General features: G+C 33.8%; 2 protein-coding genes across 3 annotated transcripts; both read right to left on the bottom strand.

The window, feature by feature from the left end:
- Positions 1 to 482: 482 nt before the first annotated feature.
- On the bottom strand, positions 483 to 9830 carry LOC126717983 (chaperone protein dnaJ C76, chloroplastic-like). Its single transcript, XM_050420000.1, has 4 exons — positions 9356 to 9830; positions 2003 to 2259; positions 1419 to 1602; positions 483 to 1224 (listed from the first exon to the last, which is right to left on the bottom strand). The coding sequence occupies exons 1-4, from the start codon at positions 9713 to 9715 to the stop codon at positions 583 to 585; spliced, it is 1443 nt and encodes a 480-aa protein (XP_050275957.1). The 5' UTR covers positions 9716 to 9830; the 3' UTR covers positions 483 to 582.
- Positions 9831 to 10373: 543 nt separating this feature from the next.
- LOC126717982 (uncharacterized) lies at positions 10374 to 22839 on the bottom strand. 2 transcript variants are annotated; one of them, XM_050419999.1, is made up of 3 exons: positions 22612 to 22839; positions 19767 to 21739; positions 10374 to 10726 (listed from the first exon to the last, which is right to left on the bottom strand). In XM_050419999.1, the coding sequence occupies exon 2, from the start codon at positions 21737 to 21739 to the stop codon at positions 19796 to 19798; it is 1944 nt and encodes a 647-aa protein (XP_050275956.1). In that variant the 5' UTR covers positions 22612 to 22839; the 3' UTR covers positions 10374 to 10726; positions 19767 to 19795. The 2 variants fall into 2 exon arrangements, with proteins under 2 accessions (XP_050275956.1, XP_050275954.1); XM_050419997.1 differs by having other exon boundaries at positions 19767 to 21742; positions 22612 to 22836.
- Between the last annotated feature and the right edge of the window lie 1530 nt (positions 22840 to 24369).

Genomic DNA, 24369 nt, shown 5'->3' with positions numbered 1-24369 from the left:
TTTCACCAAATATTCGATGATATTTAACTTTAAATGATACAATACTATACATTTTTTATATTTGTGAAAACTAAATTTTCACAAAGAATCATGACCTCTATCAATTTTGTAAGAAGTGAAAAATTTTACACACACAATAAAAATAAAATAAAATAAAATAAAAAAGATAATTAACTAGGGGAGTAATTTTACTTTACCTTTTATTCAACCACCCTCACCCACAATGGTGGAAATTTTATCAACTTCATTTAGAATTTTATATCATTTTTCTAAAAGATTCATGAATATTGACTGCCTAGAAATTAATTGAGAGACAAAAATACATACTGGTGTATAGCAAATGCAAATCTTTCCTTTGTTTCTATTATTGACTAGCATAGGTTGTTCCTTTTCTCATCAAAAAAAAAAATGAGAGGATTGTTTAGATGGAACATTGATTGAATTAGTGTCATGGCTTGTTGAATACTATGTGAGAACTGATCTCCAAATAATTTTCAGTACGTAGATATCATATAGTTTAATTAAGTTCTTTTGTATACAAATGGATTTACGTTTACCTTCTAAATCGTTTGAGTTCTTTCCCTATAACCTTCGTCTACTTTGAATGACTTCCACAAGTTCAATTATTACAATCCCAATGATGTACCAAGTAATCCCTGCTAACATAACCTGTGACCAAGAGCTGTTAACGATGTCCAAAGCCAAAGAGCCACCTATATGTTGTTTTAATCCACCAACAGTCCCTTCTCCAACTTGTAACCAAACTATAACTGAAGCAATTGTTGCTGTTATCATTGGAAGTACTCCCCATATTACGGGTTTCTTCTGATTGTCATCATTTACTCCATAGTTTTTATCCTTGTATTCTTTAGTAGGTGAAGAGGATTTTTGGGTAGTTGGGGCATTATAGCTGACGACTTGAGTTGAAGCTGGAAGAGCATGGATTGATGGAATCCAATAATCCTCGTGATATAAATAGTTCGATGAGATTCGACAAATCGTTCCTCCTGCTCGCTTTCTGGCAGCTACTGCTTCTCGAAGCTTGTCCATGCTTGGCTCACTAGATTTATTATGTGAAACGTATGTCAGATTATTTTGTGACGACACAGGTGTGGATCCTCCTCCTCCTCCTCCTGCAATAGGTGATTGCCAGTATAACCAATTTGAGATTGATCTAATTGCTTGAATTGCTGACATTCTAGCTTCTCTTTGGAGGTCTGTTTCCTGAAGGACACACAGAAAAGCATATTAATTGATTGAATAGTAAAATTATATTTATATATGGACCTAGTAGCTAGCATATATATATGCCATAATTTTAGTTTGTAAATAAATTTCCTTGTTAGATTCTGGGAGATAGAAATGGCCTGTAGCCGTTGCCCATTAATAATTAATTAGTACGTGGAAAGGAAACTAACCTTGGGGTGTCGTGCAGAAGCTTTTTCCATTGCATCCTCAAATCTGGTCTGGAATTTTTTGACATCTACAAAGATATTTGAGACTCGCGCTCCTGCTGCATTACCCATGCCCACTCTTACATTGCCGCGTGGTTGCTTCGACATTAAGAATTCTAGAGCTGCTAGGTTTGACCTCTCCACAATCCTATATATATTAGCCATTATTATTATTTTTTTTTTTAAGATATTAATATTATTCAAAATATAGAAGTACACAATAAAGAAATTCGAATTCCTTATGTCAAAAAAAAAAAAAAAAATATTCGAATTCCTTTCTTTTCTAACTATAATCTTAATATGTACTAATATTCATCAATCACTATTAATTACAACATATACTTCTTCATCATGTATTAATTACTTCTGATCTCACTCTAAAAATCATTATTAATTAATTAAGTTGGTGGAGATTATTATTTAGCCATGATATCATTAATTATCAATATAATGAATGAAAATAGATACTCCTCAAGGCTCAAGTATAAGTTAAAGATCATAACACTTGAGCAAATGAGCTAGGTAGCTGGCGTAAAATATATACTCACGAGATGCAATCAACTGGACATGCTCCTATGGCCTCTTGGATCTTGTGTTCAGAATCAGCCCACTGTGCAACAACCCTGGCTCTTCCATAAGCCGATTCAATAGCAAATGTCTTTTCAGCAAATAAGGCACATTTCAAGCAGCCTACGCACTTGACTTCATCAACAAATACTGCTCTTTGTTCGTTTTCTGATCCAAACCATGCTGAGTATATAGGTTTGCCTGTGTAACCTCTAAGTTCTGCAATTTTGGCTTGCTCCTGCACCATTCCTTTTCAAAGTCAAAAGGAATTCTTAATCATATAATTACCTAAGCATTCACACTATTGTAGACATTTAGACTAGATATACATGCTTTAAGAGTTACTGAAAGTTTCAACATGAATGAGAAATTACACACTGTTTATAGTTTCCAAGATTGTTACATTTGAACTTTTGGTGCTTTTGGTCTATGTTTTGAACAGAAATAGGGAAATGTCTAGGACTCCAGCCACCATTTGTGCTTCAACCTGGTATCTTCCAAAATTACTTCGACTTGCCGTTTCTAAAAGTCAATGTTGTTTCTCATAGATGGAGAATTGGAACATAGAGAAGATTACAAGGTTCAATTTCTCTCTCTCTCTCTCTCTCCAAAAACAACTCTGATCAGTCTTTTGCCAAGCTATTTTCATTTTCAACACTTCAAAAGGAGGGTACTTGGTATGTTATATATATATAAAATATATATATATATATATATAAAGTCTTTATATAAAAATTAGATACAGTACTTTATGTACAATATATTACAGTCCTCAATTAAATAACACTTAGTTATTTTAAATTTAATTATTCTTAGAAAATATTACATCATTCCCAATATAGCCAAATGTTTGAATTCAATTGCAAATCTTAATGTATTGCACCTAATTTATTGTATCTAGTTTTTACCCTTATAGTTTGGGAAAAGTTATGGTTCACAATAATTGTTTTAAATTTGACTATATATTCTCATAAAAAATAGGTTTAAATTTGATTCTTTCTAGTGCATCTTCCATTCCAAGAATAAAAATTGGTGTTTTCACATACATATCCATACCCCAAAAAAAATTTAAAACTGATTTTTTTTTTTCGTGTAAATTTTCCACCAAATTTGGTTTTAACTTAAGTCTTGATAAACCATGTCTTTTGAATGGAGTTATGGTGTACCTTTGTATTAAATCCTCATTTCCCTCTCCCTTGTATGTGTGTGTTTGTTTCTAAAAAAAAAAAAAAAACCTTAAGTCTTGACAAACTTAACCTATAATAGAACTAATTCAATTTTAAACTATTTTTATTTTTTATTAACATTGATACAAAAAGTAGACGAGCTCTATGGTTTGTCAAGATCCTTGAATATTTTGAAGCAATGACAAATTTATGAGCCAAAAATAAAAAAGACAAACGCCTTGACCACCAAACTTTTGGGTCAAAGGTAAAATTGATTTTATAGATGCATTAGATTTTTTTTTTTTTTTTTTTTTTAAGCGAAGCTCATGTGTAACCAAACTAAATATATAACAAAAGCATATTTTGGATTTTGGTTCTCACCATTTAAGGATAATTTCATTTTGATTCTAGAAAAATTAAGGCAAAAACTCTATTTTGGTCCCTACATTCTGAGGTCACAGTCAATTTAGTCCTTACATTTTGATAACAGTCAATTTGTTCCCTATTATTTTTAACTTATAGTCAATTTGGTTTTTATCGTCAACTCACTAATGGAAAATGCTTATATGGCTAACAGTGTGCATAGTTGGTACACTTCACACCTACGTGGCTTATAAAATATTGTTAATATTTTTTAATAAACATTAAAAAATTCCACACAAGCATTAAAATTAAAAACAAAACAAAAAATTATTTATGTATTTAAAAGATAGAAAAACAAAAATGAAAGATCAATCCCAAATTTTCTTACAATTTCTTGCTAACCAAACACAAAAACAAAAAACTCAAACTGAGATTTAGACTTGATCTGAACAAACTCAACAATTAACAATCACTCTCGTATGTTTTGCTCAAACAAATACACAACCAATCAACTTTAACACTAAAACAAATTAAATTTATAAATCTCAGACACGAAAAATCAACCAGCAACCAAATCAAATTTACCAAAAACAAAAGCAATTTTGAACAAAGCCATATCTATCCAATTGTTAGGATTAGTGACCTTAAATCATATTGTATGATGCTATGTATGACATTATATATGACTTAATATTGTGATGAATAAAGTTGTTTTATTATTATCTAAAATAATGGTAATATGAATATTTGGACATTATCATATAGCCCATGAGATGCATAGTATGTGATTTAGTCACAGAAGATATAAATCACAACTTCTTTGTAAACTCAGAATTTTAGTTTGTAGTCAATGATGAAATTGGGCATTTCATCTGTAAAGACTATAATATATCCACTAAGATGATTTGTCTTGATCATGGAAGCAGAAACTTCTAGTTGATATGTTGATATGTTTTAAGAGTTAAGACATATTAAACTAGACCGCTATGAGATTTATTATTCTCTTAACAACTGTCAAATTAATAATAAATCTCACAACTTATATCTACATGAACTCTTAATCCTGAGAGAATAATGGATCTGATTATGAAGTGTAGGTTACTTTGATATATCAAGAGTGAAATCTAAAGTCATGATCAAAACATCAGTATGTTGAGCAGCCACATTTAGCATTAATGGAACATATATTCTCAAGATGGAATTCATAATCTCTTAACAGAGATGTAAAATATTCTCTTGAGATAAGTTTAATGGGTTTGGTTATTCAGAATATTAGGCCTAACTAATTTAGTAAGGAGTTACTAAAGTATATATTTATGAAATTGGATTTCATAAATATATGATGAATAACTTAAAGGATTAAACCGGGTACTCAAGGATTAAGATGTAATAATCTTCAAAGTGACAGTCTATATTCATGACTTTGTATTACTACGAATATTATATGAAGGGGTTGCATGTATAATAAAGTCTTGAGATATAATTTATTAATAAGGCCTAGAGTGTAATTATATTTATATAGTGGTATTAAATATAATTAATAGTAACTTTGAATTTGTCAAGAGTTGACAGAAAAGCCTAAGGCTCATTGGAGCTAGTGTCTTATTTATTCCCTTTTTGGTCCCACTCCAAGCCATATACTAAAACCCAAATTGGAATGGCTCAAAAGACTAGCCCAATTAGATAATCAGTTATAAGGAGAGAAACATACAGAATTTTGTGATTGAATGAAATGGTTTGTATATAAGTGTAGGACACTCTCTGATTCTCCCTTAAGCACACACATATAAACTGATTGAGAGACCACACTTCTTGGTTAGGCACAAGTGGAATCGGAGTGAAGATTAAAGTGTTCTCAAGTACTTCTAATCTTTGGTTTTGAATTTCACCGCTTCAAGGTACACTCTTTTGTTCTTATATTTTGAAATTTACATAGTACATGTTATCAATTGCGAATGAAGTAAATTTGTCATTTTTCCACTGCGTATGTCTTGTATGCAATACAAACATGTATTATTCCAACACCAACTAGGTTCGTCTTTACCTAGGGAAAGAAAGTTTGTCTTCTTCTTTGTTAGGCATAAGCACAGATGGCTTCCCTCCAACGTAACTCTCTCAAACCCTTTGTAATAGCTATATATTCTAAAACAGACATCCCACCGCTATTGGGTTCAAATCTTTGACTTGCTTGGTGAGCTCCAGACCATGTAGAGATAGAGATTGAGAGGGTGAGAAACAAAGAAGGGAAGAGAGTGAGTAAGGACTTTGGCTATGGAGGCCGATTTGTGCTGAAGCATTAGAGGGTTCAATTATGGATTATAGAGTGAGAGCTTTGGGTTTGCAAGTGAGGAAGAGAGATTAGTGAGATAAAGAAAGAGAAATATATGGTGAAAGGAGGAAGACAAGACCTTTGGGTTTTCTGTTTGTTCAAATTTGGGTTTGAGTTCTGTGTTTGGTTGACAAGAAAGTACAAGAAAATCTGAAAATGATCCTTCAGTTTTGTTTTTCTATCTTTTTAATTTAGAAAAAAAAAATTCATTTTTGATTTTTTTTTCAATTCAATCACTTACATGTTATTTTTTTAATAATATTTTATAAGCCATGTAGGCATGAAGTGTGCCAACTATGCATACTATTAGCCACATAAACATTTTTCGTTAGTGAACTAACAGAAGGGATCAAATTGACTGCAAGTTGAAAATAATAAGAACCAAATTGACTGCTACCAAAATATAGAGACCAAATTGACTATGACCCTAAATTGGAGGGACCGAATTGGTGTTTTCATCAAAAATTAATTGTCTAAATTTAAACTAATTTTTTGGATACATCCTATTGTTATTCTTGCCATGCCATCATCTAACTCACATAAATTACTAATGTACCTTTTCAGGTCAAATTTATTTTGATTCTCAAAAAAAAATTAAATGTGTGAATTCAGTCTTTACACATTTTATTGTTATCCTTGTCATTATCTGATTCATTGAAATTACTATTGTAATTAACAAATGCTTACATATCACTCAATTACAATAAAAATATTTAACTGGCTTAAATGGACACACTATCCAATGACTTGGAAGTAATTTGTTTGGCATTATTTTTTTAGATTTTTAAAACTCAACAAAATTATAAATATGTTGTTTTATGTGTCGTAACAACCATGTTTGATGGAGATGAAAAAGGGGGAAATTTGAAAACAAAATAAAAGATGGACAAAATTGAGAAAATTTTGAAAATATAGAGACGAAAATGAAACGAACAAAACTTAAAGTTTGTACTATGTTTTTGAACCAATAACCTACCATATCAATTTGAAAATTATATGGTAAATTACATTAACTAACCTCAAGGTTTTAAAAAATGTCACGGAAGTTTGGTTAGTACCTATTTTATCTGAAATTACTTTGGAAGTTTAATTTGAAAAAATAATTACAGATTTTAGTGGGACGCGGTTACAAGTAAGAGGAATCTTACCACTACCCTAGCCTATCCCAATATACCAACTTACAGTTGAACCTTCGCTTACCCAATTGAACTTGATCTTGTAGCAAAATTATTTCCTTTATTGCACAAATCTCCAATCTGTGACTAACTCGTTTACACAAATCTCAATACATGACTAACTCCAGCAACTTGATTCATTGTTGTTGGCTGCAAAGTTCTTCACTTTATAAACGATGAATATCATGAAGCACTTGGTTACAAAACCCTAAGGCGCACAAATGTAATAGCTTCTCATAGAGTGTATATGTTCTAGGTCTCTGTTTCCATGTATACTTTATAAGCCTTATATATAACTAGGGTTGTAAGAAGAGAAACTCTAATCATTCAAGTCATCATGGGCCAAATTCAGATTTGATATTTCTAAAATCGTAGATCTCAGTAAATCAAGCTTGTGTCGAGCTTTTCCATTAATCTTCGATAGCAGCATCTGTCGAGTTAGTGTTGAGATTTAATGAAACAGCTTTTCTTCACTTGTTTTTTGGATCAACCTTCATGTCTTTAATAATACCACTTGAAATGTTTGAACAACATACTACTTGATACATTAAATCCAACTTAGATCTACCCAATTACAAGTAAATTGCGTTTTGTCAAAAGATTAGTCAATTACATAAAAAATATGACCCTAACAATTACAATCCTCATAGAACAAATTACATGACTTTATTATAGCCAACCTTCTTTTTGTTTTACTCTCCTCTCTCCCTTTCTTTGCCGTTTCTATTAATTTTTTTCACAAACCGTTCGCCCTCAAGCCTCAAGGCATCTTTTACATGATTTTTTCGTTCATAGTAATTTTTGTTTTTCATTTTTTTTTCTTTAATATTCTATGTTTGGGTATCTTTTTCATATTTTTAATTCCATTGTCCACGTGTTTGTGTAATATTTTATTAAGAACCAAATTTCTAGACACCATATTTGATTATAGAGTTTTTACAGATTGAATAAATCGTAAAAGAAAGTTAAAAGTATTAACCCATGGTGAACTACCTTTCATCTCAAAAGTTACGGTAAATTAAATTGACTTGAAAATATGGGATTTTTTTCAAAATAACCATTTTTCTAACAATTTCGTTAGTTAACAATGTTTTCAAACTATTTAGGAAACTAACATCTCAAGTCTCTTAAACTCAAGTTCACTATAGCAAATCGAGTTTTATGGACTCAAGTTCAACGTTTCCCTAACTTCAACAAACCGAAGAAAACCCAAAGACCAAAGAAGAAAATGAAGGAACATACAAAACTTCAACAAACCCAAAGACCAGAGAAGAAAGCAAAGGAACATCACCAAACCCACAGATTAGAGAAGAAAATGAAGCCTTCGCCGCCGCTACTGGAGCCTTCGCTGCTGCCACTGGAGCCTTTGCCGTCATGGTTTGATCTTCATTGTTCGGAAACAATCTTTGTTGTTTGGGTTTGATCTTTGTTGTTTGGGTTTGATCTTCATGGTTTGATCTTCCTAGAGCTTTTGTTGTTTCTTCTTCGTTGTTATTTTCGTAGGTTTGATCTTCATAGTTCATGGGTTTGATTTACGTGGTTTGTGGGTTGTTTGGGTTTGATCTTCCCAGAGTCTTTGTTGTTTCTTCTTTGTTGTGATTCTATTGTTTCTTCTTCGTGGATTTGATGTCTTTAGGGAACTCAAGCCTTTAAGACTTGAGTTCAGCTTTGCTAGCACATAGAAGTCGAGTTGCTACAATGAACTCGAGTCTAAAAGAGTCGAGATGCTAGTTTTCTAAATAATTTAGAAACGTTGCTAACTAATGAAATTGTTAGCAAAATGGTGTCATTTTGCAAAAAAAAATCCCGAAACTCTTTCATCTTAAAAGTAACCCACGTTTTTACCAAATAAAACAAAATCAACACCATGTTAATAGGCTTGAAAATCTTTCGAAATGGTTGGTTACACATAATGACAGATCTTGTTGGCATATAATCAAGTATAACAAATAGTCATATTAAACAAAACTAAATTGACTCTAAAAAAAATAATAAAAAAACTAGATTAAGCTAATGAAGTAAACCTTTCAATGATATATATTACAAAGAAACTATGGATGGTAATTTTTAAAAATAATTTATTTGGAATTAACAAATAAAAAAATAAAAAATAAAAATAATAATAAAGCAAAACAAAAGTCTTCAAACTAAAGGAGCCATATTTTAGTGAATCGCTATAATTAATAATCTCATGCTAGATTATAATCAATGATATTATTATTTGTTGTTAGTTTGGATAAAATGATAAAAACAAAAGTTCAAACCTTATCATAAAAGCTGAACATAATTTACCACACAAACCTTATCATAAGCTGAACGTAAGTTAGGATCAGAGAGGATGGAGTAAACTTCATTGAGTATGATAGCCATGTCATGTCCTGCTGGCCCAGCAATGTCAGGGTGGCACCGCTTCTGCAGCGTCCGATACGCCAGTTTTATCTGCGACTGATGAGAAGAGCTATCTACGCCAAGAAGATCATAGAGATCAAAGTCCATGATTGAACTTGAAGAGGAAGCAGCAGCAGCAGCTTTGCATGTCATTGAATTTCCGTACAGCTTTCTAGCAGTTGCATTGAACGGACTGATTTTTTTTTGGGTTAATTTCTTTGTTGCGATTGAAGGAGTACTGAGAGCGAACAGAGGAAGGCATGCCGTAGACATTTTTTTTTTTTTTTTACTCCTCTTCCTCTTCCTCGAAGAATATAATAATAAAATAATAATATAGAGATTTCTGATTTAAGAACATGAGATGATGGAATGGGAGATATTTTTGAGATACAATTGAAGGATTGACAAAAGATATTATTTATATTGACAAAAGAACTCCTCCTCTCCTCAAAAAAAAAAAAAAAAAAAAAAAAGATATTTGAATATATTGACAAAAAGATATTTGTGTTCCCACTTAAAAAGATCCAGTGTCAGCTGTTTTTTTCCTACCCCCAAAAATTTAAAATAAATAAACAAAGTTGGAGCATTGTTTGGGCGACTGTCCACCATTTCTCACAAACAGTCATCATTTGACATGCACTACGCATGCCTATATAGTATATTCTTTCTAAGTCAAAATTTTTATTATAGTTTTTTCCCCTTTCCTTCTTATCATTTACTTTTTATGAACATATTTTCCCTTTCCAACCATCTTATTATTATTATTATTATTATTATTTTAGAGAAATCTTATTAGTATTAAAATGGTTATGATTCATGACCAGTATAAATCCATGTCAGTGAAATTCGTATTTACAAATATAAATTAATTAAAAAAAGAAATACTGTCTGTAAAGATGTAAATAAATGAAAAAATGAGCGACACCGTGTCTCTTCCAATCCAAGATTAATATATTAAAACCTTCAGTTTTACAAGATAAAAGAAAATAATAAATAACAAAAAAATACCAGCTATAATACACCAACATTTCTCTTTAGTTCTTCCAATCTGCTGTCGATTCCAAAATTTATCGGATAGCAGCAACTCATGTCTATCCATAAAGAAACTTGCAGCAGTTGTCAATAATGCACCCCCACCCCCATCCCCTCCTCTTTCTTCTCTTCTTCAAATCACACAAAAACAAAACCTTTATAGAATAATGAATGTCTTCATTCCTATTCCCCTAGTCTTCTCGTTGTTTGTTCATGTCGTCCTCCATGTGACAAATATTAAATCACTAACTCCTGCAATTTAAAACCCAATTATCAACACAAGTATACCAATCTTGGGCCTCATTTTCACAACATTCAAGCTAACAATACCATGTTCAATGTAACTAGAGTTCAAAATGGCATGAAAATAGACCTATGTGCTTGTGTGTGTACATGCGAGTGTCCGGGCAGACACGTAATTCCCAATATCAGGCTTGTTTACAATTTCTTTTTTATAATTCGATAATTACAACAATAGGGGAGAATGGATTTGAACCTTGGCCTCCTCATAAAGGAGAGCAAGCATCACCATTGAGTCAAGGCTCTTGTAGCTTTTTTGTTTACACTTATATTCATTAGCTTTTTATTCATGAATTAGTTCGCAAACTTTGTTTGCAAGACCAAACGAGCTGAACTTTGCCTTTGCTCAAGCTGGCTCATTTATTAAACAAAACTTAATTTCCAGCTTGAGCTTGTTTATTTAGTAAATAAATAAACATATTCAAGCTGCTTATGACCTCGAGCCTAATTTGACTCGGAACCTACGACTATTTTGTTTTTGGAACCTTAAACTAGCTCATATAAATAATTGTACGCTGTAAAGGTAATACATAACAAAAAAAAAAGGTCTTTTATTGTTTTAGTTTTCTGGTAAACAGGGGTGAGTTGAACTAATAATGATAAGGCATTAAAGAAGAATCCTATATCAAGACATGTACTCAACTCTCAGCTAAGTAAGCTGGCATTACACACGGATTAACTTCCTAGATTTTTTTCTCTATACACATGCTAAACCATTCACTAACGTTCTCTTTATTTTGTAGTTATAAATATATTACAGCAAACATTGAACCTTCCTAATTTCCCCATCTTTTCATAAACAATGAAAAAACTAGAGAGGGAGAGGGAGAGGAAGAGGATTGACCAGATAATGAAATTATTTGAGCAAGCCTGTAAGAGACTGTGGAAAATGTTTCCCAAGCAGCATTGCTCTCTACAGATGAGATCTTTTGCTTGGAAACATGGCATAAGATCAACCATTGTGACTTAAGAGAGAGAGAGTAGCAAGGGATAGGAGAATGGTCAACCTCATAAGTTATTTGGACAGAGTAGAATAGTAGGTCAGGAGCATTTAGTTTCTTCAGAATATTTAACATACCAAACCAACTGTTGACTATATTTCAGCGTAATAAGTTTGAAGAGGCCAATAATACATTCAAATAGGGCATAAAGTTTGCACTTGAGAAAAAGTGAAAAAATACTAAAAACAAAAACAAATATACTCCCATAAATCCAACAACCATAGAGAAACTTTCAGCTTTTCATTCTTAGACATTTCCAACTTTCCTTGTGTTGGATCAGTTTGTCTTTTCATATTAGAAAAAGAGCCTAGTTCGGGACTCACATGAAAATCTTCTCCACATTATTAAAGTTGTATGCATCAGTTTTCAAACAGTGTGCCTGAGTTTTGTATAAAAGACCATAATATAACCTAGGATTATAATACCAATGAGCTCTAACACAATTGGCACCTCCTCCCTATATAAGTCCTAGGTGAATGATGAAGTTGTGGGGTTCAAAACCCATCAAGTGTGAGTATAACTTATCAAATAAAACACTTGGATTATAATTACAGGGGTCTGGTTAATGTATACCATACATTAATCATCCATTTTAGAAAACTCTTTATGGGAAATTGAAAAAACTGTCCAAAAGGTCAAGTCACATTTTCATTTTCCCATAAAACATTTCCAAAAATGGTGTACACATATGTCCTAAGGGCATATGTTAGTAAAATCCTAATTAAAAACATCACGAAATTTCACCCTTACAAAAAGCCAACTAACTCTTGAACCCAAAAGGAAGGAAAATAAAGTGAGTGCAATTCCACTCTATGAGATGCCCTAAGGGTCTATTTGGTTGGGGGTAAAATGATAGAGGAGGAGAAAAAAAGGGGAGAGGAGAGGAGGGTGTTTGGTTTTTTTTTTTTTTTTTTTTTGCAGGGGGAGGGGGGGGGGTAGTTTTCTCCATGGGCCCACCATTTAAGAGGAAAAAGTTATCTCCCCAATTTAGGGAGAAAACTAGAGAGAAAAGTGGGAGGGAGTGGGTTTGATGTGAAAGTACCCATCTGCCCTCCCTATTAATGTTGCTGCTGCTTTTTTTTTTGGGGAAATTTTACTGCTGCTACTGCCTCTTTCTTTCCTTTTTACCTTTGTTCTTTTTTTGACTTTTCCTAGGTATAGCGCACATGTTGGTTAGCTCTTTTTCTTTCTTTCTTTCATATCAAACACAACTTTTTTAGTTGTGTTAGTTTGTAGTAACTAAAAAAATTGTTTTTATGCACTAGGGGCATGAGAGTAAATTTATACAAATTACATTTTTTATTCTCCCACTTTTCTACTCAACTAAACAAAAAAGTTTTTCATCTCTCCACTTTTCCACTCCCTCAACCAAACACAGAGGAAAAACTAAATCTTTTCTATCCAACTACTTTTCCATTCTCTCCCCATTTTCCATCCTCCCAACCAAATGGACCCTAAAGCTTAGCCAATCACTATTAATCATAATTACTTCGGCCACAAATGACATCTCCTCCTCTTTTAAGTAAAAAGGACAGTCAAGTCACAAGTTCAATCCAGTACAGCGGCGGCTGCACATTCACTTCAAGGGGTTCAAATGAACCCCTAACTTGAAAAAAAATATATTTATATATATAAAATATTGCTTTACTAATTTAATTTACTCTTAAAAATATTTGTGTGCACTCTATTCTAAATCTTGCAAGCCCTAATCACATATCAGCTTATTCCACAATCAAACAACAATTTAGTGTATTATTTATGTATTGATGAGTGTGATTGTGTGGGTTAATAATTATCCAATGCAAGTGGGGTTGAGTTTTGTCATTTAGTTTAAAATATTTTTTATAAAAACAATGATAAATATATAACCACAAGTGTGTAAAAAAATATATATTATACAAACTTAACAAAATAAAATGGTCATACTTACATTGACTATAGATAATAACAACTAATAATAAATTATTATAAGACGATTTCAAAATATAAAAACTCATAAAAAGAAATTGTAAAGCTTCATGTATTTGTGTGTGTGTGTTTTTTTATTTCGATAACTCAATATATTCAAGTTCTTTTTTTTTATTAAATTTGTTTAATTTAATTTTCTTAATGACCCCTTAGAAAAAAAAGTCCTAAAGCCACCACTGATCAGTATAGGTGCACAAGTTAGAGTTAACTATAAAAAGAAACCATCATAATTAATTCTAAATGACATCTCCTCCTCTTTTAAGTAAAAAGGACAGTCAAGTCACAAGTTCATTCCAGTATAGGTGCACAAGTTATAGTTAACTATAAAAAGAAACCATCATAATTAATTCCATCTATTGTGTTGCTCCCAAAAGATGACTGGGGGAAATTAGGGTAATCCGTCTAGGTGAACTTGTGGTGGGCTTCAGGATAGGAAACTCTTTAGTATATATAGTGAGAGAAAAGTCGTAGGATTTATAGGATAGTTGAGGATTTATTTGGTTTCAAATTTGAAAGCAAAAGGATATGTTTTTCTAAAGGGAAACGGGATGAGAAGTGTCTGGAAAGCAACTGTGTTTGGGATTTAAAGTCAGAAAACTTGGGGGTTTTAGGGTTCCAAAGTGTATAAAAAAAATGGGTAAAAATACTTAGGTACAGTACCTTAGGTGTCATATATTAAGTTCTCTTATTAAATTCAAACACATAACTGCATTAAAATTAATTGTACTCGAAAAAGATAAAATGATTTTTGTTTTATTGGTCAATATAACCATGCATGAATTTAATTGGAGAATCTAACGTACCACACCTAAGGAACCGTTACTAAACTTTTACCAGAAAAAAGGGAACATGGCTTGGAGTTAAAAAAAAAAAAAAAAAAAAAAAAAAAGAATATAGAAATCAAGTTCTGCATATCCGCATATATAAACAGTGCACTTAGAAAAAATTAAATTAAATTAATGAATTTTTGAACCACGTTGAAGCAAATATATCACTTTTTCTTGTCCTACTACATAAGAAGCCCCCCTCTAACTTGACTAGCAAACTAAAAGACCTAATAAAACCCGATAAAAGACTAATTTGGACTTAAAGAAATTAGAACTAAGAAGCTTAAGAGGCTGTTTGGTTGCCAAATTTAAAAACAAGTTTCCTGTTTTAAAAAACAAAAGGTAATGGGTCCCAGTAAAAAAAAAAATCTTGTTTCACAATCACCAGGTGTTTTCACAAAACAAAACTTAATAATGCTTACTCAAGTTGCAGTGTACAAATAACAAAAGCCAAAACATCTTTTGGGTGTTTTCATATTTCATTTTATTGTGGAGAGGCAGCAACATCGATTGTGACCCAGTGCCATGGATTTTTTTTTCCATAGTTGGGCGATTTGGGTGACCATTGGAAGAAGCAGAGGGAATAATCCTAAGGTGGAACTCAGATCTTGTTTGGTGATTAAAATTGGCAGGGTTCCCTTTTTTTCTTTTCTTTTTGCCTATGGGTGTGTATTGTTGGGTGGATGGGTGGTCATGAAGGTCGTGGGTTTGGGTAGATGATCACTGACTTTGAGTGCCATTGATTCTGTTGGGTGTTGCCAATTGTGATGGTTTTTGTGTGTGTGTGTGTTGGGGGGGGGGGGGGGGGGGGGGGGGGGGGGGGGGGGAGGCGGGGGATAGAAACACATTGCCAAACAGTTTCCATCATGTTTTTTGGGGTTAGAAAACACCTAGAAAAATAATTTTGAGAATTAATTCTTAAAACACTTTTGTAGTTAACCAAACAATCCCTTAAAGCTTCTAAAAAGTTCTAGATTTAATTATCAAAGTGCTTGCTTTGCAGAGGTTACAGAAAATTATATGACCCTCATTATAAAACTCTTTTTTTTTTTTTTTTTAATGAATACGAATGAGTTTCAACCTGTGGCGTCTAAAGGGCTGTCAACAAGCAAAGTTTTTCCAAGTAGTGCATGTTTAAGCTTGGCTCCTCAATAAAAATCAAATGCTCAAGCGTGGCTCGAGTTTGAGACAAGCCTAAAAACAATGTTTGAACTCGAGCTCATGAGAATGCCAAAAAGCTTGAGCTTGGCTTAACTTGGCTTGATTAATTAGTCAAGCCAAGCTCAAGCTTAATATCAAACTCAAACTCGAGCTCAAGTCAAGCTTTTTAGCTTAAGATCCAAAAAAACTGCTTTATCAAATAATTATATCACCAAATATCAAGTAAACAAAAAAGAAAATAATATACTCATTTTATCATGCTTCTAATTCCATCCGTTATTAGAAATTGTTCAAATTACAACTTTACATAATTAAATTCGTCCATTCATCATTCATTGACTATAGCTTGAGTAATTAAAAAAAAAAATGTAACTTAAGTCAAGTGTTCCATGGTCAGTTTAGAGGCAATGTTAAAAAAATTAGAGGAAAGAAGAAAAATTAATGGGTAGTGATATGTTTAATGTCATAATAATGAGTTTATTTGGTAACATATATCAAACTATAAACAAGCCTAAGCTCGGCATGTTTTGTATTAAGTCCTATTGTTCATGAGCTTGTTCACGAACAATTTTTTTTGCTTAGGCTCGACTTGTTTATCAAACAAGCCTAAAACTAAGGCTCAAGCTTGGCTTATTTATAAATAAACGAACATGAACGAACTTTTTATCGAATCGAGCCCGAGTTGTTCATGAACAACTTGGTTCGTTTACAGCCTTAGGTCGCGTCCATCCGCTCCTGATGATTGCTATGCATCATCAAACTAAGCCATCAATTGGTTTTTGGTGTAGGCAACAATCAAACTTCTGATCTCTTATTAGAAAACAAAAAATTTTACAAGTTGAACTAATTGGAACCCACACAAAACTTCATCTTTTTTGTCTCATTACAAAATTAACATAACCTATGAAATAATAATTCAAATTTAAAATTTTTTAAACCTAGACTCCTTACAATGTGATCTTCAAAACAACATAGGACTCATTTAAATCCAATATTGCATATGAACGCCACACAATAAAATCTTGAGGTAGATAAAACTGAAAAATTACAATAATTAGAGCAGCTTGGCCCTTCTTCTATGGAATCAAAAAGATCACTTTACTTAAAGAAAAAGCTTGAAACTTTACTTTAAAAAAAAGGAAAGAACATGAAACTTTAAATTAACTCCACAATTTATAAAGAGAGCTCCTAAGCATGATCATAAATTTCTTAGCCCGTCAGGGGTGAACTCCCCTTGATTACCCAACAATTGGTTCTGGCAGGTGGGATCAATTGCCTGTAGGTTATACTGGCTAGAGGTGAGTCCAAAGGGCTCCTTTTTAGAAAAGTTCCATACGTATCAAAAAATAAATAAAGAGAAAATGATGCTCCAACATGGAGAAGGCAGTGACAAATTATGTCACAAGGATTACCATCTAAAGTAAAATTAAGCTTTGAGTAAGGAGGAAAATAAAAATTAAGTCAACTTTCACTGTTTCAGTGACATTACTTTAAAAGAAGAATAAATAAGAGGGGGGGAAAGGGAATATGGTCCCAGATTTGAACCAATCAATGTCAAAACTCAAATAAGAGGTCATTATATCAAATTACATATGAGAAAAAAGACCAAAGAAGATCAAATTTTAAACTTGGAAGGGAACAGAAACACAAAAAACCAGAAACAAATACAATGGAAAGGTTTTCTTTCAGGAGCACATAAAAGTAGTTCACATTCATTTAAATGGAAGTCCTATATTAAAGAAATTCCCAAGATTTCTTGGTTATAATTGTTACTTCCTTTATATGAATTAGGCCCTACTAAAAATGTTTCCAAAAGAATTCCTAAACCAGCTCAAACTTCATTAGAGAGAACACAAGCTTAGAACGAATTCAAAATAAAAAATTCCCATGACAATTAATGCTAGGATTAGAAGACCTTGACTATATTCTTAACTTCATTATAAGATAAAATGTTTTTATAGCTATCCATCACTCTAACATCCCTATAAGTTTTTTTGGAATAGTCTCTAGTAGCCCTATAAGATCCCATAAGCTTCCAAACTTGCTCATAATTAGTATTTAAAGAACATGAAATTTAAACAAGAACTGGACCAGACTGGCCAATCCAACTGGTTGAATTGAGAACCATCCTAATTCTGATCTAGTCATATCCCATTAACCATCTTGGGTCAACTTCTGGATTGGACAATGATTGCATGCAGCATGACTTCACCCCTAATGTGGGGGAATTTTCCAGAGCCTTTTCCATCAAGCTAAAGAGAAGACTTTGCATGCAATGCTATGTAAAGCTTTTCAAAATCAAAGTCAAGATTGAAAAATATATAAAAATTTTGAATTGAAACACTATAAACACCAAAATTATCAACATACTAACTTTCCTCGTCAATAATTTATCTTTACTTTAACCAAGAGCCTTGTAACTCAACTGTCACTCTGGCACTGTTCCAAGTTTTAAATCCACCCTTCCCCAACAACAAAATTATCAAAAAAATAAAAGTAAAAATAATTCATCTTTAATTAAAAATTTTATTACTAACCTTGATCCTAGTAACTTTTTCTTATACAACACACACGAATACACACAAGTTGATTATTATTAACATATAATTTTTTTAATACATATTTATGACATCACATTCAAACCTCAATTGAGCCCATGACCTCTAAACCAGTCACTTTTGAGGCTCGTTGAATGACCAGTATTAAAACATTGGTTTCATCCATGCATCTTTCCAGTCCCCATGGTACCAACATTTTATACATATTCATGAAATCGTTAAACAGAAATCTTTCACAAAACAAGGAAACAGTACCTTATCCCTTATTATCAAAAAAAAAAAAATACCTTATTCCTTGAACCTCAGGTTGATTGTATAAAAACAAAAATGGTAATAACCATGTAAAGATTATAAAAAAGACCACAAAGCTCTAACAAAACATGAAAAATTAATAAATCGCATCAGTTCAAGCAAAAAAAAAGAACAAAAGCACAGAACTTGTCTTTGCACTCAAACCTACCACATTCTTTTTCTTTTTAATTGGTAAGCTACACATACATGTAGTGGTCTTTGAACCCACAACCTAACCCTCCACTAATTTTTATAGGTGAAGGACCTGCCATTTGACCTAGAGCTCATTGGCATAATATAGGGCATTTTAGCAGCAGCCTACATGGCTCACAAACATTTATCAAGTACTTCCTATGGTGCAATTTATAAATCATGTTGAATCCAACCAGGGGCATAGTTAGTCTGATCCAGATCCCATAACACCCAATCTAATATCTTCTCTATACAGTCAACCAATTCACACTTTTGTTTGCAGCGATCAAATGGAGGAAAAAGGATAGAGAATAGGGATAAAAGAATAACCCACAAGTAAGGAAAAAGCATTGTCTCAAATCAATTGAACTCTGTAAAGCCACTCAAATACATTCAGTATCCAAAGACTCCTACTTAAACCCATATGATGCATAAGTTCATCATACCCCAATAACTCTTTCATGTATACCCAGAAGGGCAGACAATTAACAGGTTTATTAATTAAAAAAAAAAAAACAAAACATAAATAGAACAGCTGCTAGTCAAGCTTAAAGTACCCCAGAGAAAAGAAAAAGGGGGGGGGGGGGGGGGGGGGGGGGGTGTGATTCCAAGTACTACTTCACTTTTTCATAACTTACTGCATCACTATGCAAAACCTATGAACTCTAACTCAAATAGCAAAAAGATGTACTCTATGCGAAAAATCAAGGCTCACGGTAATAACATCAAATGGGTCATAGAAGCTGTGAATCTTAGAAATTAATCTTACTGAAATTATACAGAGGAATTAACAAGTACTAAAAAGGCATTAAAAAAAAAACCAAAAAACAAAAGTTTCAACATATCATACTATTAAGATTTTCTTTTCTGTGTTTATTTCATTTAATTGTTTCCAGCGACAATTAATGCAAATTAGTCACAAAGAAACAAGCAACAAGAAATAATATATGCTTCATCTCAATGTTGAAAAACTATATACTCCAAAAAGAATTACCTGTCTACTGCCTAAATCACAGCTGAGGTTCAGTGCTTCACTTTACTTTTAGATTTAGAAGGTATCTTTCCATATGCGAGAAGCCTTGAAAGCGATAGTTTAACTTCAGCTTGGTTTCGTTTTCTCTTAGCTTTCCTGGATGAATTGCTCATATCACCATTCGATCTCACAGATTTTACTTTCCCAGTTTCCATGGTACCCATCGATGAAGTTGATTTTTCTGCTTTATCCTTTGTCCTCTTCTTCTCACCAACCTTCTGGTCATCCACTTGCCCACCTCGGAGAAGTTCTTTAGTCCTCATTTTTAGTTGGTATCTCTTTTGCTCATTTAACTTCCACTCCTCCCTATAAGGAACAATTTTTTTCAAAGAAACATACTGATTTAACTCCTTCTCATTCATCAACAACAACTCTGCTGGACTCAATCCAAATCTATTGGGTTTTATTTTCGCATACTTGAACCTCGTCTTTAAGTCTCCAATTGTATCCTCATAATCCAACTTATAATACTCCTCCATCATCGCCTCTTTAGCTTTCTCCAAAAGAGCAATGCTTTTACGCATCCGCTTCCTCTTCCGCTTACCTTCCTCAACTTTCTCTTTCTCCGCCTCCTCCTCCTCCTCTTCTTCTTCTTCTTCTTCATCTTGGACATTTTCATTAGCATTTTCTGCCTTACTCTTCAAAACCCTTTCCCTCATAGACCAAAACCCATCACCAGACCCACACTCATCCAAACCTTTTGGAAGCCCAAGAAAATCATCCTCCTCAAAATTTGGCTTCTCAATCTCACCCCCATCTTCATCGTCATCCCCACCACTTCCAAACTCTGGGTCCATGTCATCATTTGCATAATACTCCTCCCCAAACGCCTTCTCCATGATCCTATCATACTCCTCCGGATCAAACTCCTCCTCCAACTCCTTCCTACTCAACGCCACAACCTCATCCTCCCTAATCCCTGCTGTCCTCATTATCATCCTCACCTTCTCATCCATCTCTTCCTTCTTTAAATTCTTCAAATGTTTCAACTCTTCCTCCCTTTCTACCCTTGCTGTCTCCATCCTCTCCTTCTTACTCATCCTCTGGTCCTTTCTTGGATTTGCCTTCTTCCTGACTGACCCCTCTACCTTCCTTGAATGCCCCATCACCCTATCCCCAACATTCTCTTGAAACCTATACTCATACTCCTCCTGTCTCTCTATCTCCCTCTCGTCCTCTGAAATGTGCTCCAACTCCTCCTCCCTGACCTCCCTACTCTTCCCTTCCTTACCCATCCACATCCTATTCCGAAAAAACTCCTTCAAGAACTTGTTCCCCTCATCCTCCACTTCCTCATCACCTCCAAAATACTCATCCAATTTCCTCACAAACTCGCCACTCTCCTCTTCCTCCTCATCCTGATCACCATTCTCCTTCATTCTCAATAACTGCTCTTCTCCAACTTCCTCTCTCTCTGCTGCCTCTGCTGCTTTCAAAAAGTCTCTCCTTATCTCCTCTTGCTCCTCCTCATAACTCTTCTTTTTCTCCATCTCACCATCCTCTTCTTCAAACTCTGGACCCTCCTCTATCAATTGCTTTGCCACCACATCTTTCAAATACATTGCCTTCTTTTTTTTATAATTATTATTCTTATCATCATCATATTCTGATTCTTCAGATTCGAAGAACTTGACGTCTTCGTTTATGATCATAGGGTCTTGCTTCTTGACCTTGATCAGCATGTCAAAGAATTCTCTATCTCTCTTGCTGGAATTGATGAAATCGTCATCATCATCATCATCTGATTCGGAGACAGAAGAGTCGGAGGATTGGATGAGGCCTTTCTTCTCGAGCTCATGGAGGCGCTCAAGGGCCACACGCTTCTTGTTGTGCTCATACCTCTTGGCATACTGCTCGTCAACCTCAATATTCGAGATCTTTGATACATCATCATTTTCAGAGTCACTGCCTTCAAACAGTTTTTTAAGACCCATCTTCTGGAAAAAGGAGATACATTCTTAGTGCTCTTTTTCCAAACAAATTCACCATCTTTTATTATTAGCATGCTATTATTAAATAATAATAATAATAAGTTTAGAGACAAATCAGACCTCTAAAATAAATATAAAGTATATTGGTTCAGCTAAGCTAAAATAAAACTTCCATGTAAATACAACAACTCTACAACAAAGCCTTAGCAACCACTATATCTACAAAATCGGATCAAAAACCTATACTATTTATTTATAATTGAACAATTATGATTCAAGAAAGCACGGACACTTAGGGATGGACACAGGATTTCAAGTTAGGGGGCCAAAGATAAGCGAAAAATCAAAAAACTTCAAATAAACATCCATATAGTATTAACAAACTATCTAATTTAAAAATACGAGTTATAGAATTATGAATTAGCAATGTAGACAAGTCCTAATTTTATTTTGTCAAATTTGTGTGACATTTTTATTATATTAGTTTTTCACTTTGTCTCTTTTATCTCTGTCAGACTGTCACTCACCTGCTGCCCCAAACACACTATTAACCTATTACAATGAACTTATAATGCACTACTTTTTCTAACCTTACCCTTTTCTTTTTTTACTTCTGTCTGTCATTTCATTTGTTCCGTATTATTGCCTATTACCAACAACCAGTCAAATTCTATATATTCACTGCATACTCTCTCTCTTATAACTTTATTCAAAAACCACAACTCACTTCTCACTGCAAAAACAAATAATACAGAGACTCCCACAGATTCACAATCACAACCACAGATTCACAAACATTATGGAGTGTGGAGAGAGGAAAATCATATCAAAATCAATGTTCGGTTTTGAAGTTGAAGGAGAGAAAAAAAAAATACTTGAAGCAGATCGAGATACGGGATGGAGGCTAGAGGCTGAAACGGCTGGCGTTGGAGGTGGGGTGGGCAGATCAAGCGGCGACTAGAGGCGTTCGTTAACCTCTTCTTCTTCTTTTTCTCTGGCCGATCTCCTCTTCTTCTTCTTCTTCTTCTTCTTCTGTGTAAGAGCTGATCAGCCGATCTTCTTCCCTCTTCTTCTTCTTCTAAATATGCCGTTATATATATTTTAATGTTTTCCGCTTTTGCCCCACTTGGGAATTGGGTACTTTGGGGGATTTTTTTCCAAAATAACCAAATCACTTAGACTTAGGTGCGTTTGTTTCGGTGTGAAACACTTTCAGGAAATTATTTTACTCATTTGTGCGTGTTTGGCCGCTACGGAAAATACAGTCAATGAAAAATTATTTACGCTTTGACTGAAAAATAAGCCACTTTGAGCGTAAAATCATGTACGCTTTGATTTTACCTTCAAACCATTTTATAACAAGGTTTTAAAACTATTTAGCAATCTAACAAATCGAGTGCAGAGAACTCGATTTTGTTGTGCTAGTTTCTGCTATGGAACTTGAGTGTGAGACACTCGATTTCCAAGTGCGATTTCAAGGAGCAAAATTGAATCTAAGGCTGTGTTTGTTTTGGCTTCAAACTAATTTCAGAAATGTTTTTCTGTAAAATAGGCTATTTGGTTGGTCCGGAAAATTGGGTCAAACTGAAAATATTTTCAGTGTTGACCGTAAAATAAGGGACCCAAGGCGTAAAACAATTTCCATTCTCATTTTCACTTCAAACAATTTCCATCTGAGCTCTCTCACACGCACTCGAAGCAGTAAGTGCTTTCCAAGCTCCGATCCACACATCGAGCTCCACCATCTCCCTCATGCCAAATGCTCAAGATCCTTTCCCTCATGCAGCCAATCCTCTCCATGCACGGTGAGTTTCTCTTTTCCATTTCTCAGTCCGATCGACATAGCTCATTTCTTAGTCCGATCCCCAAAATTTCTCAATCCGATCCACCCTCATTTCTTAGTCCAATCCACTCTCTCAGTTCATTTCTCAATCTGATCCACACAGCTTCGATCCACACAGCTCTGATCCACACACCAAAAATACAGAGAATGAAAAAGCCGACCCACCCTCAAACCCATAAACAACCCAACCTTCATCCCTCCCTCATCTCTTTTTGAAACCCAACTCCATAGCAGTCTTGTCTCTATGCCTCTATCATCTTGCTCTCTTAGTACTGGGCTAAGCCATGGTTGAGACCCATTGGCCTTCCACCGCCGGCAACCATGTCACACGAGAGGTCCACCACCACTGAAGCCACCAGTGCCATTTATTCCTCTTTTTGTCCCTTTTTATTTTCCCCTTATTTAGCTTCTTTATTATTATTATTATTATTATTGTAGGGACTCAATTTGTAACAATCCCAAATTGATATTGGGTTCGAACGTTAAAGGCCCAAACAATAAATTTGTAAAAAGTGGGCTAAAAGGCTAAGTCTTGGTGAACGTACAGTCGTTAGTCATGGTGTTCATGATAATTGCACAGAGGTGAACTGAGCTTGTCCAAGAAGACTTTCTCCCCGGCACGGCATGGGTGGCTCCAGTCCTTGGACCTCGTCTGAGAAGCTTAATGTTCTTATTATTCCTTTTAAGCTAGGTTTCAATGGTTCTAGAGGCGATATATCATGCCCTCCCTTTTTGGACTGCTTCCTCCTCCTTTTATACTAGCTTTTCCCCTCTCTCGAACGTCTACGTG

Source organism: Quercus robur, chromosome 3 (assembly GCF_932294415.1).
Source record: "Quercus robur chromosome 3, dhQueRobu3.1, whole genome shotgun sequence".
Classification (NCBI taxonomy): Eukaryota; Viridiplantae; Streptophyta; class Magnoliopsida; order Fagales; family Fagaceae; genus Quercus; species Quercus robur.
Note: the sequence above shows the minus strand (reverse complement) of the source record. Positions and strands in the feature narration are given on the sequence as shown.

Bases quoted from the DNA above. Each gene is read 5' to 3' on its own strand.
- LOC126717983 (XM_050420000.1), bottom strand. From the start codon at position 9,715: ATGTCTACGGCATGCCTTCCTCTGTTCGCTCTCAGTACTCCTTCAATC. The intron at 2,260-9,355 runs GTTTGTGTGGTA...GGAATGGTGCAG, and splicing joins TACGTTCAGCTTATGATAAG to GAGCAAGCCAAAATTGCAGA. The intron at 1,225-1,418 runs GTTAGTTTCCTT...TGTGTCCTTCAG, and splicing joins CTTCTGCACGACACCCCAAG to GAAACAGACCTCCAAAGAGA.
- LOC126717982 (XM_050419999.1), bottom strand. From the start codon at position 21,739: ATGGGTCTTAAAAAACTGTTTGAAGGCAGTGACTCTGAAAATGATGAT.